Genomic DNA, 19194 nt, shown 5'->3' with positions numbered 1-19194 from the left:
GTATACTACTTTCTTATCAGAATTTTCCATCAGAATCCCATGAAACTTTTGATAGTTGAACAGAATCAATCGTCAACTACTATGTGGTGTTGCAAGCAGGAATACGATATCCGCGCCAACACGGATAACTTAGAGCATAATTTCATTATTGACATAGTGTACAAGAATCTAGGTATCGCAGACTTCGTTCCCTATGTATCTTATATAACCTCCAGAGGTTTAGATCGACGCGTGTTTATCTTTGGATTATACTAATTGAGATACAAATATTCAATTGATTGTTACTCTCTTACGTTGTAAGTGAATACCTTATATCTGAAATACACTATATACCTTTAGTCTCTGATCCCAGTAGTGACCCGGTTAATACTCAATATGTATATAATCAAGTATTCTATTTGGTTAAACGAGCTTTTTACTCACCCAGATTCAAATTATGATCAGTAGCTCTACCTAAAGGGGAGTTTCACTAACTTCTAAGCCGACTTAAAGGCCAAAATCTGTAACCCCTATGTCTGACGGTTCAGTGCCTGACAATTTCAAATCTTCATCTTCCTAACGCTGGTGCATCTTATTCACAAATATCACTATCACTACCTAATTCTGCACATAGCATTCCTTCGGTCTCTTCAAGCAGTATGCCAACGGTAAGACTGGTTGACATAAAATGCACAATACTCACGTGCATCGAAACGTCAACACAGTGGACCAGACAGCATGTTTACTAAAATGTAAGTTAAAAACTTCAAAAACATAAGAAAATACTAATCGATATAGTACTGAAATCCGTCAGTTTCAAATCTCTCTAGCTGAACTTAACAGTAGACTTAACGAATTAGCACCCATCACACAAATATGGGGCCTTAATGCTGCTAGGAATTTTCAACAACTCATTGGGGATGAGCGTATTTTAAAGATTGTGGCGAAAGAAGTGACGGAAAGACCAATGTCTTTCTACACTGCAGTCAAACGCATTCTACATAATCGTACACACACAACTAAGTCAAGGGATATTTGCCCCAGAGTATGCGGTATGATGAACTTCAACTGACAAGTCATCCGCCTGAGAAAAAAGTCGGAAAAATCTACATGCCCCCTCCTTCTTAGTTCTGGCTGTTGTGACGATGCTGCACAGCTTATTCGTTCGAGCAAAATTATTGGCTCATTTGTTCTATACAGTAGCATAAAAGTCATTCCAGACCTCACATCCGATCAACGTCGTGTAAGAAAACACTACAGGAAATAACCAACTAGAGACAATTTGCGACACAATAAAGGGTTTAAAGATCATGAAAAATAAGCATGATGTGACTCCACAAACGGCAGATCACTCTGTATATCTAGGTGAGTCTGCAGATCATAAACGTTTAAATAAGATAAGGATTACAACTGTTACCAAAAAGAATAACGACATTTCTAATCCTGACTGTTCACGCAGTAAAGTATTTAAATGTTATTCATGTGGCGACACACATCCAACTAAACCTATTCATTTGAAAATTATTCCTCCTAAAGGTACTACACAAGATGACTCGAATGAACCTGAATTTATCTCACATAGACAACGAAACTCTCCTGCTCTGACAAAAAAGGGTGGGGAGACAAAATCCATGATACGTAAGATTGAACCCAACTAGCCTATGGATATCCCAACAGCAGTGAACGGGTTCTCCCCACTGGTACCATATAACTTGCCATCAACACTTTCAAGCAGCAAAACCGGTGGTAGGTTTGAGAGTAACAAATGTTTTTACACACAGACCAACAAAAACTACCGGAGAACCGATCACTCCACTCATTCCTTAAAGCCTAGAACCATTATTGAGTATGATAATAATAGACTCCTCACCCCACATCCTATCAGTACCAACTCACCACATAAAATTGACCCCTTGTATAATTACAGCCATAACTACTTCCTGCTACGTGCAGTAGATCCTAACGTCCACACTAACGCAAATAGCTATAACCGAAACCACGAGCTTAACTGTCTAGACTATTTCGCAAATAACAGTGCACTTTGCAGTCAATTTGTACCAATATTTTTTTGAAATGCAATCCCTGGTGGCACCTCTGTCGAAGCATATCTCTCAATTCATGTTGAAACCGCATGCGGAATATAAACTTTCCGCTTCGTGCAGTTTCGATCAGAGACTATTCCCACCCCCTTCTTCTGGGTAAACTCTCCGAGCAACTTCACTGGGTCATTTGATATATCCTCCTCTAACTCCAGATATCAAAATAACGAGCTACTGAAGAACAATCAATCTCTAACTTTAGACCCATATCACACCCTTGACGGTTATGACAAATTTAATCGAAATACTCTCACCCATTTTAACCTGGTGGGTCATTTGTTTAATATGCGTCTTATCTACACTAGGTTGATCTGTAATAAAAAGACGGATTTATCCCTGTTTGTATCCATTTATCTACCATCACATTTATTGATATCTGAAGCATGGACTGACAATAATATATCCAACCAAAGTATATATCATCATAGCTATTTCCTAGTTTATTATGGAGTAGATTGCCAATACCTATCCGTGACTGCAGCACCATCACCAAGTTCAAAAGACTAATAACACTATTACTTGACACTGAAGAGCTTCGTCAACTATTCCCTGAACTCCCGCTCACCAATGGGTAACTATATTATGGACTACCTAATATCTAGACTGAACATGAATACAACGGACCCCCACTATCATTTATATGAATACAACCAAATGATAGAACACATGGTTTACCCTTTCCACAATTCATGGACTATTAGTTATGCCCTTATGCTCCTACTCTTCACCATCAGATTTCGAATATCTCTGATGTTTAAAGTTGCACTATCCTTCCCAAGTGTCATGGATGCTGATCAACTATGGCCGATCATAAGAAGTTCATAATATCCTAAATTCTTGTGAGTCGCTCAGTGTCTTGTTTTCTTACTCCTTTCGGAGTAAGATGATGACGTAAACGCCGAGGCTTTATCGGAATATTTCAGTAAAGTGTTTTCTATCAGCAATGAGGAACAACCAACAATTAATCGTGATCAGGGAGGCTTGTCAATGTGCCCCGTGGTTACTGAGAAAGGAGCTGTCCTAAGATTACTTCAATACCCTAACGATATTCATTCTAGGATTATGAAAGACCTACCGGATGAAACTGCTGAACCTATGGTCATATTGTTTGATATGTCTCGGAGGCAGCCCAAACAGCAAAGAGACTACAAAAATGCAATAATCAGCCTGATGAAAAAGGCGTGGGGCAGAGACCTGACTAGTAACTATCTACCCGTTAGTGTAACCAGTGAAGTTGTCAAACTAATAGAAAAGATTATTAAACTGTGTGGAAGGGCAAAATCATTTATCCAGGGAACAACATGGTATTAAGAAAGGCCTATCATTTTCGAACGGGAAGTTTAGTCCTAACGTGATTTGCATTTATAAAACTTTTGCTGTGTTCTTACGCAACAAAAGTACCATTTCAGTTCTAAAGAATCTATCCTGAGCTATACGTTCGGTAGATTACTTTTTTTTTGAGTCTCACTATATTAAATAGTTACCTGTGGTTTTGCCTCAGCTTACTATTCGGTTTTTTTTTGTTTTTCACGTATAGACTAGTTTCAGTTTATATCACTCGTTTTGTCCATTTTTGTCCGTTTTCAGTGTGCTTTTTAGTGCTTTTTTTAAAAGGCTTAGGCTCTTGCAAGCATCTATAACATAGTTTGCTTCAACACAGTCATGAAAAACTCATGCAAACGTCCGGGATGCCGTTTTGCTGTCACAACTGGCATGCAGTGCGACGACTGCAAAGGTTGGTTCCACGAAGCATGCACAGATCTGACAGCAACTTCTTACAACAAACTCAGCAAGTCAGACCAAAAGTGGGTATGTGTCACGTGCAGCACGGACGCAGTTGTCTTGCTGAGTAACATCATTGTCCTACTGACAGGTCTTCGGAACAAGTTGTCAGTTAACTTGGATAACACTAGTAAAAAATCCGGTCGACAAACAAGAGCGTGTGACGGACTCAAAAATAGGGATGTCGACAGGCATACCAACGATGGAGCATCCATCAACACTAATGACGACGTGTTGAGGCTCAGCACCATCATTACGTCGACAGTACTAGACTCCCTAAGCAAACTCGGGTCTCCCAGCTCAGGGTCCCTGGACACAACAGTGGTTCCCAAAAACCCTGTAGGTGATTCGACCCACGTTAAGAGAGCCCATAAGAACCAGGCATCACCGCCTAAGCCGAGCAACCCAAGTGTTGCTGCACGGAAAATAACTGGTGATTTGGTCGCACAGTCTACCCCCAAGACTGTCCGTCCGGTCAATAAAGAGCCCAAGATTCAAAAACGCACACTGGCCTCCAAACAACAAGTTATTAAACCTGAACTCATCGTGAAACCTGGTAAATTAACAACAGTTCGTGACGATTCTCTCATTATCATGAACCTCGTTGACAATCCTGACCTTCCTCTCAGTCTGCAGGACAAAAACGACAGGATGCTCTGGGGTGAATTGAACAAGAAGCTTGAACTTCCTAGAATAGAGCCTTTAACGGTCACCCGGCTCACTCGAGGAAAGGATTCTAAGCATCTAAATCACCCGAGGCTTCTCCGAGTAACATTTAAGAATGCTACCGACGTAGAGGACGTCTTGCTAGCAAGTCACTTGCTGAAATCAGATGGTAACGTAAGAATATTGCCCGACATACCGTACTCTGAGCGCAATATCATACGAAACATCCCTAAAGAATCTCGCGAGAAGTTTTTCCGCGGAAGAAACATAATTGTGCAAGGTATACCGGAAAATGCAGACCCTACTCAATCAAATTCTGACATCAGGGAATGGAAATTCATTAAACAGTCCTTGAGGCTAAAACACATACTGACTCAGCATGTGACGAGACTAGCCAAGAAGGACGGTGATCCTAGACCTCGTCTAATGAAGATAACCTTCCCATCTTCCCACATGGCGGCTGCAGTTCCGGAAGCATTTCGTGCCAACAGACGTCGATTGCCACCTGGAATCCACAAGCACCCGGATAGGCCATATGAAGCTAGGACCAAACACAAAAGCAAGTTGGAGCTGACCATTCCACTTGTGGACTGTCTAAATGATAAAAAAACGTGTAAAGAACAGGGCCTACCACCTCGGCAAACCTCATATAGGTGGGCTACCTGTCCATTCACATAAGGTTCATACAGAAAAACAGGACGAAGCTCACGCGTTCCAAATTGAAAGCATAAACTGCTTATATATGAACGCCGCGAGTCTACCAAACAAACTGGATGAACTACGTGAACTTAGCAACGCTAATAAGGCCCATCTGATAGGAATATCTGAAACCTGGATATCTTCTCAGTTCTCGGACCAAGAGTTAACATTACCTGGGATGACTTTGTTCCGCAACGACAGAAAAACAGGAATTGGGGGCGGAGTAGCCATATACATAAGCTCTTGCTTGGAGGTGCACCAAGTTCACAACCTCGAGTTTAACAATCTTGAGGAATCCATATGGTGCTCTGTAAGATTGTCTAGTACTTCGAGGTGTCTAGTCGGAGTCATTTACAGAAAGCCAACTGCCGACATCGAGTACGATAGTCGTATGCTGGAAGGACTATCCCGCTCTATCCGTCTCGGTTTCACACACATCCTGATTCTAGGGGACTTTAATCTCCCTAGAGTCAACTTCGCGGAACACACGTACACTGGAGGCGACAACTCAATTGAAGCTCGGTTATTCAACCTCATCGATGACTTGGGCTTATATGAAAACGTGAGGTCGGCAACTCGTTGGAGAAACAGTCAGACACCATCGCGCTTAGACTGTGTATTCACAAACGAAGAATTCCTAGTTGACAACCTCTCAATCCTGGCTCCTCTGGGAAAGAGCGATCATGCCGTCATAGCCTTCAGTTTTGTCATCAAAACTAAGCTAGGGTATCCCAACAATAATTTGCGTTGGAACTTTAAACGGCTGAATGTCCCAGCTCTACATGACTATCTACAACAGGTGGCTTGGGATGTTCACCCTCAACTCGATGTGGATGGTCATTGGGACTTCTTACTGCACACGCTCTTATGTGCTACAGACCATTCAGTTCCTCAAACGGTTCCCAAAAGCTGCAAGCCACCTACAGTAATCAAGAACCGTACCCTTCGCCTGCTAAGCCGCAAAAGGCACTGCTGGGCGGAATACAAACGAACTAATAACGATGGAGCGTATAGGCAATATAAACATATCAGGAACATATGCACGAAGGCTATAAGAGAAGACAGGCTTCAGTACCAAACAAAGCTTATGGACAAATTCGCCTCTAACCCTAGAAGCTTATTCCGTTATGCAGCCTCTCTTCGTCAAGCCAAAACAGGAGTTTCTCAACTGGTAGGTCTTAACGGCCCGACCAACAACGATGGCGACGCCGCTAACCTTCTGGCGGCACATTACTCTCAAACGTTTCAACCGGCTGACATCAACTTTACTGACGACAGTTTCATCTGCAATTCCACAGGACTTTCCGAAGTAGACCTAAGCGCTGACTTGGTGTTCCGGAAATTGCAGCACTTAAGATTAGACACTTCTCCTGGCCCGGATACGGTTCATCCTGCCATACTGAGAGAGGCAGCCTCAATCTTGTCAACGCCGCTTAGCGTGATGTTTTCTCACTCCCTTAGCCGAGGCAAATTACCGGAAAATTGGAAGTTGGCTCACATCACACCAATTTTCAAAGGTGGTCGACGCAATGAACCTTCAAGTTATCGGCCGGTGGCTCTTCTGTCATTACCTTCAAAACTCATGGAGTCCCTGATATGCGACGGTTTAAATGACTATCTACTGTCCTTAAATTTCTTCTCACCCCAACAGCATGGTTTCAGGAAGGGTTACTCTTGTATAACCAACCTGCTGACTGCGGTGGACAGATGGACAAGCATCCTCGATTGCAAGGGAAAGGTTGATGTCATCTACCTTGATTTCTCAAAAGCTTTTGATAAGGTTAACCACATGTGTCTTATCAACAAGCTCAAACGACTAGGTATCAAACCACCCCTAATCGATTGGCTTACTTCATACCTAAAAAATCGACACTTTAAGGTTAGGGTTAATTTCACTTTATCTCAGGCTATGGAATGTCCTAGTGGGGTCCCCCAGGGCTCAGTATTAGGGCCTCTTCTCTTCTTGATCTACATAAATGATCTTCCTCAACAGGTAACGTCAGATTTATTACTTTTTGCCGACGACGTGAAACTTTGGAGAGAGATACGCAACCAAGACGATACACAGGCACTTCAGGAGGATCTGACTCGACTTCAAAGTTGGGCAGACGATAACGGACTTACCTTTAACACTTCAAAGTGTAAAGTAGTCCATCTGCGACATGTTGCAAACTACAGTTACAGCTTAGGAAACTCCTCTCTAGTAGTATCCCAAGTCGAAAAAGATTTAGGAGTCCTGGTGCCCCATGATTTGAAGTCTTACGCCAACTGTGACAAAAATGCCTTCCGAGCAAACCTTGCACTGGTAACGTTGAGGCGCATTTTTGGCCAGTTTGACGGAAGAACTTTCCACACAATCTTCAATAGTTTCATCCGTCCCCATTTAGAGTACGGAAACATAGTACTCCCCCCTCACTCCAAAAGGACAAGGTCACTTTGGAGCGTATCCAGCGGCGAGCCACGAAATCAGTTCGAGGACTCAAATCTAAGCCTTACGAAGAACGCCTCCGTTCACTAGACCTTTACCCATTAGAATATAGGCGTCTTAGAGGTGATTTATTAATGGCTTATAGTATTCTTAACACTTCTGGACATCCTCTTAAACACCTACTTAAGCTTAGTTCGAATAACAACCTAAGGGGTAACACCCAGAAACTGGAAACACAACATAGCAAGACGGAATGTAGACACAATTTCTACTCCTTAAGAGTTGTCAAAAGCTGGAATTCGCTGCCAGCCGAGCTAGTCCAAGCGACTTCTCAGGAGTCCTTCAAGAGGCAACTTGACCTATTCTTAAGGACCAAGAACAGCATCACATTATGATTTACCAATCTCTTTTCCTCTTTTATTGTTAACATACCTAGGTTCCTGCCTGGAGGATTTGGTGATCCCCTACTACTAGACACGGAAGCCTGTTAAGCGAAAGCTTCTTCTATTCCGTCCACAACCATTTGAACAATTTTGAACCATTCTTGACAAATCTGCTGGCTGCAAGAGAAGATTGGGCTGAAGCAAAACATAGAAATATTCCTGCAGATGTAATTTTCATAAACCTGAGCAAAGCTTTTGACAGGGTTTCTAATCAAATCTGGAAAGTTTCGGAATTCATTTTGAAACCGTAGACTGGATAAGTGACTTTCTCAATGATAGGAGACAGTGGGTAAGGGTGGATGGAGCTCTCTCAGCGTGGAAACTTGTAAAAAGTGGAGTTTTCCAAAGTACAGTCCTTGATCCTTCTATTTACTTTATTCAAATGAATTATCAATTGTGGCAAAGTCATTCATTGTACTCTTCACCGATTACATGAAGATTTGGAGACCTATACACATTATATCAGATAGGGTAATATTACTGGTTTATCTCAATCCACTGGTTGCATAGATAGGCAGGTGGTCATCAGATGAAAGTTCTGACAAGAGTGTGGTGGTGCAATCAAATAACTATGATGATTTATATCACTGCACAATATGTGGAGCTGTGTTACATAAAGTAATGGGGTATAAAGATTTAGGAGTCATAATGAGCAGCGATCTCAAAAGTACGAGTAACTGTAAGACTGCTGCTCTCAAAGACTTCAGGGTATTATGGGCCATTCGTAGGTCTTCTCAGTACTTGGACGAAGAGGCGTTTAGAGTACTATACGTGACTTTCATGAGACCTCATTTGGAATATTGGATTCAATCAGCGAGTTATTGTTTTAAGCATGAGACGAATATGCTAGACCTAGTCCAACGATGTGGGACTACAATTGTAAAAGTTATCTGTTGACTATTCTGTGCAGACATACTGAGATACCTCGGCTTTTTCCGTTTTCTCACTGCAGATTACGGGGTGACCATGTAGTGTGGCGTCGAATCGTGATTGACTATGATCATCACTATAAGAAGGTTGCGTACCAGATATCAGAAGGCGATTGGAGGTTGTAGCATTATATATTTGTTGGCGATCTCGTGGTATCGAACGCGCGATTGTAGGACCGAAAAGTTGACGGAACAGGAAGCGATCGTCGATCCTCGAGTTGCCACCGAAGGTCTTTTACGTAGAACGGTACCAGGAGAGACGTGCTGTATCTGTTGCTCGAGTTAGTGTACCACACCAGATTGGTTTGTATCCAGGATCTGAAGACTGCGTTCGCAGTGGTGTGGACCAGAAAACGCTGCAGACGTAGGACGGAACCACGTTGAGCTGAGGAACCAGAAGCGACCACAACAACCAATCGCAAGACCAAACACATGCCAGACAGATTCGAAACCAGAATACCGACTGAGTGAGTTGACAACAGCGTGGGTGATCAGGACAGCTTTCTCCAAGGTTGACCGAAGTCGACAGTACCAAACGGGTGATGATCGGAGGCGTGAACTCAGGATACAAAAAACCAAAGAGAAAGAGAAAAGGTGCAGCATGCATGTAGTATAGGAATAATCCTACACCGTATCCGTTATTGGCTGTGCAGTTAGTCGCGAAAGCGTACGGGTGGGAGTACTCGGCGACCAGAACGTGAGGCGGTAGTCTCGTTCGTGTTTCGTGAGCCTGCAATCTCATCCGAAGTCAAGGACGGCGTGGTCTGCTGATCTGGACGTGAGACTGAATTCTCGTCCGTAGATGGTGCAGATGACATGTGCTGTTGACCGGGAGGTAGGAATTAGGTCTCTGATATATCTAGCGTGGGATCCGAGGTTGATGTAGAGATCTCGCTAGTAGGTTTGATGGGTCTAGCATCGAGTGTCAGCTGATCGGGTATGGCACTGTCATCAACGTGTGCTGGTTCGAGACGATCAACGCTGACGATCTCGACGCAGCCATGTCAATCAACCTTGAAGGTCTTTACGTGACGAGACATCACGTGTAAAGGTCCTTCGTGAGGCTGTTGCGGAGGATTGCGTATCGAATCTACTCGCGTGAAAACATGTGAACAGGTAGATAACCCTCGAGCTAGAACGACCTGTCGATGTTGTATTCGAGTTGACACCGGAGGTAGTGTTCGCATAAATGCAGACAGTCGATGGACGTAGTCTGATTTACCGAAGTTGTTACTGCTCCAGGCAGACACAATGTCGTGTCGTATACACGTTTAGCGGCGGAACATCGGATATCTGCTTTCAAGCTCGTTCTGATGCCTAAGAGAACGAGCGGTAAGGTTTAGTACCAATTGTCGTTTTCGTGTGCTCGCAGAGCACTTTTAAATTGGCGATGAAACCGTTCAACTAAACCATTTGATGCTAGGTGGTAGGTGGTAGTGCGTATGCGTTCCATACCAAGCAGCCGGGTCAGTGGGGAGAATAATGCGGACTCGAATTGTTGTCCTCGGTCAGTCATGACGGTCAGAGGACAACCATACAGAGCTATCCATCGTTCTACGAAGCGGTGAGCAACTGTCTCCGCCGTAATAGACGTGATGGGAGTAGCCTCGGGCCATCTTGTAAAGCGCTCGATGCATGTGAGTATGTGATCATACCCATGCGGTGGTGGCAGAGGTCCCACAATGTCTATATGAACGTGATCAAAGCGAGCATCAGGCGTAGCGAACGTGCCAATGGGGGCAGCTACGTGCCTGTACACTTTTGATCATTGACATTGTAAGCATTGCTTTACCCACATACGGACATCTTTATTCATGGACGGCCAGACGTATCGTGCAGCGATGAGACGTAATGTAGCTGCGATACCTGGATGAGACAGTCCATGCAGGGCATCGAAGACGAGACGACGGTAAGCAGAGAGTACAATGGGTCGGGGAAGACCGGTAGAAGTATTGCATAGGATAGTACCTGAGCTAGTAGCTAGTAGTACTTCCAGGCACTGAAACAGTGTAGATTGTGGAGCTTTTGTACAAAAGGGATCGTTTGCTTGGGCGGCAGCTATAGCAGAAAGATCGAGCATCGGTAAAGTAACTGCATTTACTTGGATATATGACAGAGCATCAGCAACATAGTTCGAATCGCCATTATTGTGACGAAGGTCCGTCGTGAACTGAGAGATATAGTAACTACGTTTAGTGCTCGGTAGTCGCCGCATGGTCTCCAACTAACCCCATCCTTCTCGCGCACCATATGAAGAGGAGAGGCTCAGGGACTGTGGGAAGAATGAATAATATCAGTAGCTAGTAAAATGTCAAACTCACGTTTTGAGAAAGCTAACTCGTCCGGTGCCAGTCGGCGTGGTCTTGCCGTGACTAGTGGTCCGAGGGTGACTATGTGGTGCACCACACTATTGGCCACCGATGGAATCTCCTCTAGTGATTTAGTTAATTTGGGGAATTTCTCGAATAAATAGTGAAATATATCGTGACGCGAATGAAAGACGCCTACGGTTCGGTACGTGCACACCGGAGTCTATTATATTATATTTCTTGGTATCGAAGGAATACCGAGATCGTGCCAAAGGAGTACAAGCGGAATCACTGAGCAAACGTAAGTGCGTGAAAGGTCACAATCAACGGAAGGAAGAATGTCTTTAGTACAGTCAAACAAACGAGTGCGGTAAAATAATCACTGGTAAAATTGATAATAATAATAAGTGTTTCTATTAAACCAATCGCGTCCTCTTGATAAAAGTAGGTCACTACAACCTACTATTGGCTCATCGTATACTGAACGATGACCTTGGTGTTAATGTGTCAGATCTTTTATTTCTGTCTAGGACTGATAATTTGAGAGAACCCTTCAAGAGAGTTCAAAAACCGAGATCGAATGTTTCACTTCTGGTGTTCCATTTCTCACACCGAGTAGTGATCTACTGAGATTCACTACCAGAACACGTAGTATCAGGACTTTCTGTTGGCATATTCATAACGAGATTGTATGTTCACGGTGTTATAGACTACAATAATTTACATAATTCGACAAATTACTTACCCATATCACTGAACATTAAGTGAAAGCTTCTTAACCATAAGTAACCGTTTAATATATTGGACAATGTTCAGAATGAGCAGATTTTGTTCTCAAGGTCATGATTCGTCTCCTAACTAGGTTTTTTGCTCATCTAACTCGTGTATTGTAAAACGGCTATATAATATTTTGGTAAGTCTTATTGTTTGTAAGTCTGTCCACATGCTGTGGTCATTTTTATAATATAATACTATATTTGGGTAGAGGAGCCTCATAAACACTCAGTGCTTTGGCATGTAATCATTCTTGTTATACGTAATAAATGCTATTTAAATAAACTTAACCTGTGAATTTGGCTAAAAAAGAAACTAGGTGTTAGTTGTTTAGGTGAAAATCTTTTCTTTAGATGGGAAACCTTAACAGGCTACGTTGTACGCTCACGTTGACGTCCTTCGTAGTTTTTCTAAAGCGAAACTTCGAGTTGACAGGTATCAGTGGAAATGCATGGTGACAGTCGCAATAATTTAGGTTGATTTGAACACAAAAGTTATCTGCGCATTATCAAAAAGGTCTATAGGAAATCTGCTTTGCAAAACGTGTGAAGTTTTAGAAATTTCTTGTCTTCTGGGATGTCTTTCATCCACTTGGCTAAATAAAGTTTTGGCATTATATATGATGTCAGTTCGTGGTGAGAACCCTATACATAATTCCTAACTAAGACAAATTATGACAATTATTGAGATCTGGATAATAAGAGCACCAGTAATACTGGCTGCAGCCAGGTACTACAATATATACGGATGTTTGGAGAGCGTACAGGTTCCTACATAGGCCTGGTTGTGTGGATCGTGTCGTTTACACAACTGGCATTTTGTGCACTCAACAGCCGGAGTGCACATAAACAATATTTAATCTATGTGGTCGAGGCTGAAAGAGCTTTTGAGACTTTATCATGGCTCCAGAGGCCGACTATTCTGTAGCCATATGGATGATTCCCTCTACTTCATGCATTCCGGCTTTAGGACCTCTGAACCTCTTTCTAACCCTGACAAGCTTTTGAACCACGTATAAAAAGTGTGTCCATTTTATTTCCTTGGTTTTGTATAATATATTTTCGCTTTGTTTGCTGATTGGCTAATATTTCTCAAGGTCACTTAAAATTTGTTCAAAGGTCGTCCATAAATTAGAGTCTCGCCCTACCATCGTATCTTTCTCTAAAAAGGCTTGTATTTTGTGCAACGATTATAAAAGATGTATAGGTCTAAATTCAGTTTCTACCTAACTGTTGGCTTCCATTACACTCCACAGACTATTCAGAAACGTCTATCAATCTGACTGGGTCGGGTATACAACTTGTTAGCGTGAGTAGCTTTGCTCTGCGCCTGAAAAATCTGACTTTTAAACTTCGGTTGTTCAGTCTCTAGTATTCAGTAATAAGGATGGTAGGTTGGTGGAACTCTGTTAATCTTGACAGTTTGCCTTCCAGTGAAGGGCCAGCTTGAAAATGTTCACCGATGGGGCTGATACCACTTGTTCGGGTAAAACGTTCCAGTCATTGACCAATCGTTGAGAAAAACGGAACCCCACTTTAAGTTTATTTGATCGCGGTTTGTGAACCCTGTTGCTATGACCTCGGAGGTTATCAGTGCTGAAAGGAGCAAAAAGATAAGACATATTAACGCCCAAATTGCAATTAAAGATACGAAATGCCAATATAAGGTCACCCCGCGTCTTACGGTATAACAAGGGAAAAAGGTTTAGGCGTTTTAAGCGCTCATCGTAGGGGAGTTTAGAAAGACCCTTCACTAATTCTGTTCCCACACTCTGAACACGCTCAAGTGAGTTAGCATCCTTATTCAGACATGGGCCAGCTGCTTGAATACAGTACTGTAAGTGATCCTGCATAGGTGGGATATAAAATTCGAAACATCTTGTCAAAGCATTTGAATACTCGGTGAAGTGACTATAGCGCACGAAGCCCTTTGGGAGCTGCTGCGTTGCAATACGTAGTTGTTTTCAACTCGTGACTTATTATTACTACCCCTAAGTCTATATTCCTGCACGCATGGTGATGTACCTTCAATAGTATACTGGTAACTATTGCTGTGTCCGATGTTCATGAACACACTCTTCCTAGAATTAACTTTTAAGCCCCAACATCGAGCCTATCTAACTAATTTGTCTAGGCCAGCTCAAAGATCCAAATGATCAGCCTCACTTCTTATTGTTCTCCATATTTTTACATCATCCGCAAACAATGTCGACGATTTAAGCAACAGCGGTAATTCACTAACGTAGAGAAGGAAAAGTAGAGGGCCTAAGGTGGTGCCTTGGGATACATCACTTTTGACCAGCTTCCATTCGGATAGCGTCCCATTGACTCTCCCTCTGTGTTTGCGGTCACATAAGAATTTTCCTATCCATTCCTGTACAGCATCTGTTATTCCGAAGACCTAAGTGCGTAACCCTGTCAAACGCTTTGCTAAAGTCTATGAATATCATATCAGCAGACAGACCGTTATCAAGGGCCACTGTCCAAACCTCCATCAAAATAAGTAAGTTGGTCAAGCATGAATGCCTGTTTCGAAACCCGTGTTGTTCGGGAGTTATCAGATTGTACGAATTTATGTGAGTTAGTTGTCTTTTCAAGTAACCTAACGACTATGCTGGTAAGACTGACAGGTTGGTAGTTAGATACGATCTATCTCTGGACATCTTTAAATATACGACTGACTATAGCATCTTTCCAATCTCTAGGAGGTTGAGTGAATGAAAGGGACACGTTATAAAAGCATTGTGAGTGGTCTTGAAATAATGTCCACAAGAGATGGTAGCAGTCGTGGATGTAGCTCGTCAGGGCCCGGTATTCAACAAGGTTTGAGGTTAGTGGTCAATGGAAGAACAGTTTCCTCAGTCACATGTACAGGCCCTATAGCTGGTATGTCAGCGGTGTGATTAAGACAAGTACTTTAAACAATACACGTAGAGTAGACTTCGCTAAAATAGTTTGACAAAGCCTCAGCTTTTGCCAGATCTGATTGAATTAGTAAATCTGAATTTCCGTGTAACAGTAATGGGGGAATACCACTAGGTTTTGTTCTCCGTTTAATGTACGACAACAATCGTTTCGGTCAAGTACGATTGTCATACACCAACTGTCTTTCGTAAATAGTACGGCATCTAGTTATGGTCTTTTTACACATATTTCGGTGATTCCGTTTCTGATTATCGCTGGATTTGTAGAATTACCCGGACTCGATGACGACATCACGTCCGAAATACTGAGGTCCTGTATTATGTGTTTGGCCTCAGTGATAATAATTCACTTGATATCACCATCTTGAAGCACCGATTTTGGGGACTTGGTTTTGTTTATAAATACCATCGCGGTGGTTTACACATCTCACACTGTTTGCCGAGGCTGGGATTGGGTAGAAGAAAGACCCAATGATGGTCACTTTGTGACCGTAGTATGAAACATAGTTGTATGTGATTAGCATCTGTTGGTCATTAGTGACTTTCCACTTGGGGTCCTAAAGGTCGTTGGGCACACTGGCTCGAGACTATTAGATATGGACTAAATTAGGATCTAGTGGTGACCTTGTTTTAGTTTTATAAATACCAGTTAAAAAGATGAACTCCATTAACTGGAAGAAATTTTGCTTTTCTGCACTATACTTGCCTCAGTTTTTTGCTTGCTGTTACTTAATGTGTGGTACAATTTATTCGGTTCGCTAATGTACCAAAATGCTTTTTATAAATTAACTAAATGATGAAGGATCTGGCCAATTATATTCATTTTTACTGTGGAACTCATTACTAGTTTTAATGTCGTTGCCTTCAACGTTCCATCACCTGACGTACTTCGTAAACATTTAGAACTCAAACTGCTCAATAAATAGAAATACATCACACAGACCTAAAAGCAATCAGTGGATGGGTAAAATTTATCCACTTTACAATTAGTTAAACAAGAGAATATATTTCCCAATCATCTGATGGACAATTAAACAATCGTGTCATCACAATACCAAAGACAACGAGTTCCCACTCATGTTCACGAAGCACTACCCTTTACAAATCCACAATAAGTTGTCTAACAGGCCCCCAAATGCCCTGGTACGACCGAGAGCGGGGAGATACTGCTCTCCCTCTCGAAATGCTCCCACATGGCCACGAGTATACAGTTAATACCAGGGAAGTCCTACTCATTGTATTCTCGCAGTGGGGGTGTTGTTTACGGCATTGAGAGGACGAAAAGTGAATGTCTGACGCTTTAACCAGATTAGTGGACACGGAGAGTTCGCCTAGAAGAGTTGGAAAACCCTGATTCCAAACCAATGGTGCACATGGTCTCCAGTATCCTGAAGGAACAAATGGCGTGTGAAACAATTATTGGTCACCGGCTACCATGGGACTGCATCTTGTGACGTTGCTCCACTGCTTTGTGGATCAGACCTTTATGTCGAAGGCTCCAGACGTGGCTCCCTTATAGAACGACCTGCTTCGGTCTGGGCACCCGGGCAATATCCCAGCCCTCACACAAATCAAATGATATTTGTGTGGCGCTTATGTATCTGGTGCCCCCTTGTACCAATATCTATGTGTTCAAATAAGTAAATGTCTAACAGTTTTTGATGCTTTTGATATATAGTGATTCCTCAGTTCAACGAAAATGTGTACGTTTTCATACGATTTGCAGATGCTTCACTTTTCAATAGATTTAGTGTTGATAGAGCCGAGTTCAAGATCATTTACTCTCTTGAGTTGCTTTTTTTGTGAAAGCTGGTGATACTATCCAGTTGTCCAGTCTTAAGTATGTGGGGCGGGATGTCAACTTGTAACCTAGTGGTTGAAAGTCTAGTGCTTTTCACTCGTAATATATCTCATACATGTTCGGTAGATGATTTGTCGTCGTCGCCTTAAGTCAGTCCTCCGTTCATACTAGAACTAGTTCAAGAAAAGGATTTTTTCGCTTTGAATTAAAATATCACATCCTTCACTTTAATTTTCGGAATTTTATCTTCTACTATGAGATCTATTTAGCATACTTAAAAAATTCAAGTATTTTTATGGTCATTTTGATTCGCTTTTTGTTTATTGTATTGTTTTCATCACTAATATTTTCGAAGGGCTAAAACCGAATGACCAACAATATCGACTTTGTGTCAGCTATCCATTGTGGCCATTCAGAATCAAAGTTAACTAGATCAAATTCTGACGCACCTTTCAAATCGATACGCAGAGTTCGTTTTCCTGAAGATGACAAACTTATATCAGATTATTTAGAACCATTCCGATTAAGTAATTAAACAATTTTGATTATTTTTCACGAACTAGCTTTTACTTTCTATTTGTGTGAAAATGCTTTGTATCGAATAACTTAGAACACAGTAGTGATTCGTTACAAATAGATAATAGAATATTGAAGTAACATTCTATAGTTTTGGTATTGTTTGTAAAATTGCTATTTTCATCCCGATTAAAAGTGAAAGCTAATATGAATGCTACTCTTTTTCCATCAAATGAACATATAGTTTTTGACACGGAAATGGTCAAAAACGTTCATGCTGATTTTGTATCCTAGATTTATGGGGCAACCACAGCAAACATTTGGATTGATTAGATATTGCGGAAAAACCGTATAAATGCCCCAGATATATTTAATTAATTTAAAGATGAGTGACATAAAAGATAGAAGACTTTATTTTACTTTGCAAATAGTACAATTATTCATTTTTATGGGATTCATAAACATGTATATCTACCCTCAGCCGTGTCCAAGATATATTGCATAAAAAGGCAGTTCAACAGCTAATCCAATTTAGTTGATCCAAAGTCTAACTAGATCACATAAGTTGAATATTTCTTAGTATACTGATGTACTTACATCCACTGCTGTTATTGAATTCTAGTTATTTAGTTTTTTTTATTTTTGGATGTTGGGACTGTTTGTAGCTTTATTTCAGTTTGTTAATTTGCCGCCATTCAGATGTGCAAATCCGATTTGTTTCTCTAGCTTTAGACTACACCTTATAAATATCTCCATAGGTGGTTACATTAAACACAACTTTACTTCGAAAAGATTCGTGATCTGACATGAAATCCTGCGATCATATATTTCATCCCAAAAGTAGACTACTGCATTCAGCATCTCGTACATGCTTTGGGTGATTTAAATTTTCTTAAATCCGAATTAGTCTTTCATGTTGACTTGAAAAAGTGCAGACCTTTTCTAAATCTTTATGCCATTATTTCGTACCGATTTTATTAGTTCTTCTTAAACTATGTTCTGTATCTTCATTTACAACTACCATTAACATTATTAATATGGTTTACTTGGTCTTTTCGTTGTCTCAATAGTTGGTTAGTCATAAAGAACATAGAACCTGGGAGATTTGTGCATCGGTCGAAGTTTCTGTGCCGTATTTGCATAAAGGGATGAAATTATCAAGACGAATACCAGAGTGGCTTTAGTTTAAGAGGTAGTGAAAAAGATTAACCTAATATTAGTGGGACATTTGACAGCCTGGTTTGATACTTATGCACCTTTCTGGCAAGTAGTTACTATAGCGTAAATACAATCTTTAAATTGAGTCTGATATGTCTTAAATTGCTCAATCATTTGGTTTGTTAGATTTTATATTTTTGGTGTTTACTTAACTTAGTTTTGTCCTATCCCTTATTTCCTGTAGCAAGCATTATTGTTTTAACGTAACTAGTATTTTCATTTTGTTCCTTCAGTTCCAGATAATTGTTCAAGTGAAGAACTTCAGGCGGCGTACTTTTCTTCTTGTTTTGAGCATAGAATAACTCCCATTAATTTTTTGTTAGAACAAATAAAGGTGGGCTCTTTGATTATTTAGTGTAATTTCATTATTTATTTAAACACATAAACATTGGTACAAGACGGCATCAAATGTATATGCACTACACCTCGTCATTCGATTTGTGTGAGGGATGGGATACTGTTCGGGCGCCAAAACTGGGGCAGATGGTTTTTTTAGGAAACCACTTCCTGAGCCTTTGACCCAGAGGTATAGTTCACCAGGAATGGAGCAACGTTGGGAGATGCAGTCCCATGGTAGCCGGTGACCAAAAACAGGTTTATGCGCAGTTTGTTCCCTCAAAATCCTGGA

General features: G+C 41.4%; 1 protein-coding gene across 2 annotated transcripts in view; it reads left to right on the top strand.

Moving 5' to 3' along the window:
• The first annotated feature begins 11962 nt into the window (after window positions 1–11962).
• Window positions 11963–19194, top strand: part of MS3_00006531 (uncharacterized protein) — a 51514-nt gene continuing 44282 nt past the window's right edge. Inside the window, exons 1-3 of one of the 2 annotated variants that reach the window (XM_051214699.1) lie at window positions 11963–12247; window positions 17188–17359; window positions 18800–18900. In XM_051214699.1, the coding sequence (XP_051067882.1) occupies window positions 17200–17359; window positions 18800–18900 (261 nt within the window). In that variant the 5' untranslated portion in view covers window positions 11963–12247; window positions 17188–17199. Of the gene's footprint in view, window positions 17360–18799; window positions 18901–19194 lie in introns of both variants that reach the window. The other variant, XM_051214698.1, reaches the window with a different exon arrangement.

This window comes from Schistosoma haematobium, chromosome 2, assembly GCF_000699445.3.
Source record: "Schistosoma haematobium chromosome 2, whole genome shotgun sequence".
Classification (NCBI taxonomy): Eukaryota; Metazoa; Platyhelminthes; class Trematoda; order Strigeidida; family Schistosomatidae; genus Schistosoma; species Schistosoma haematobium.
Note: the sequence above shows the minus strand (reverse complement) of the source record. Positions and strands in the feature narration are given on the sequence as shown.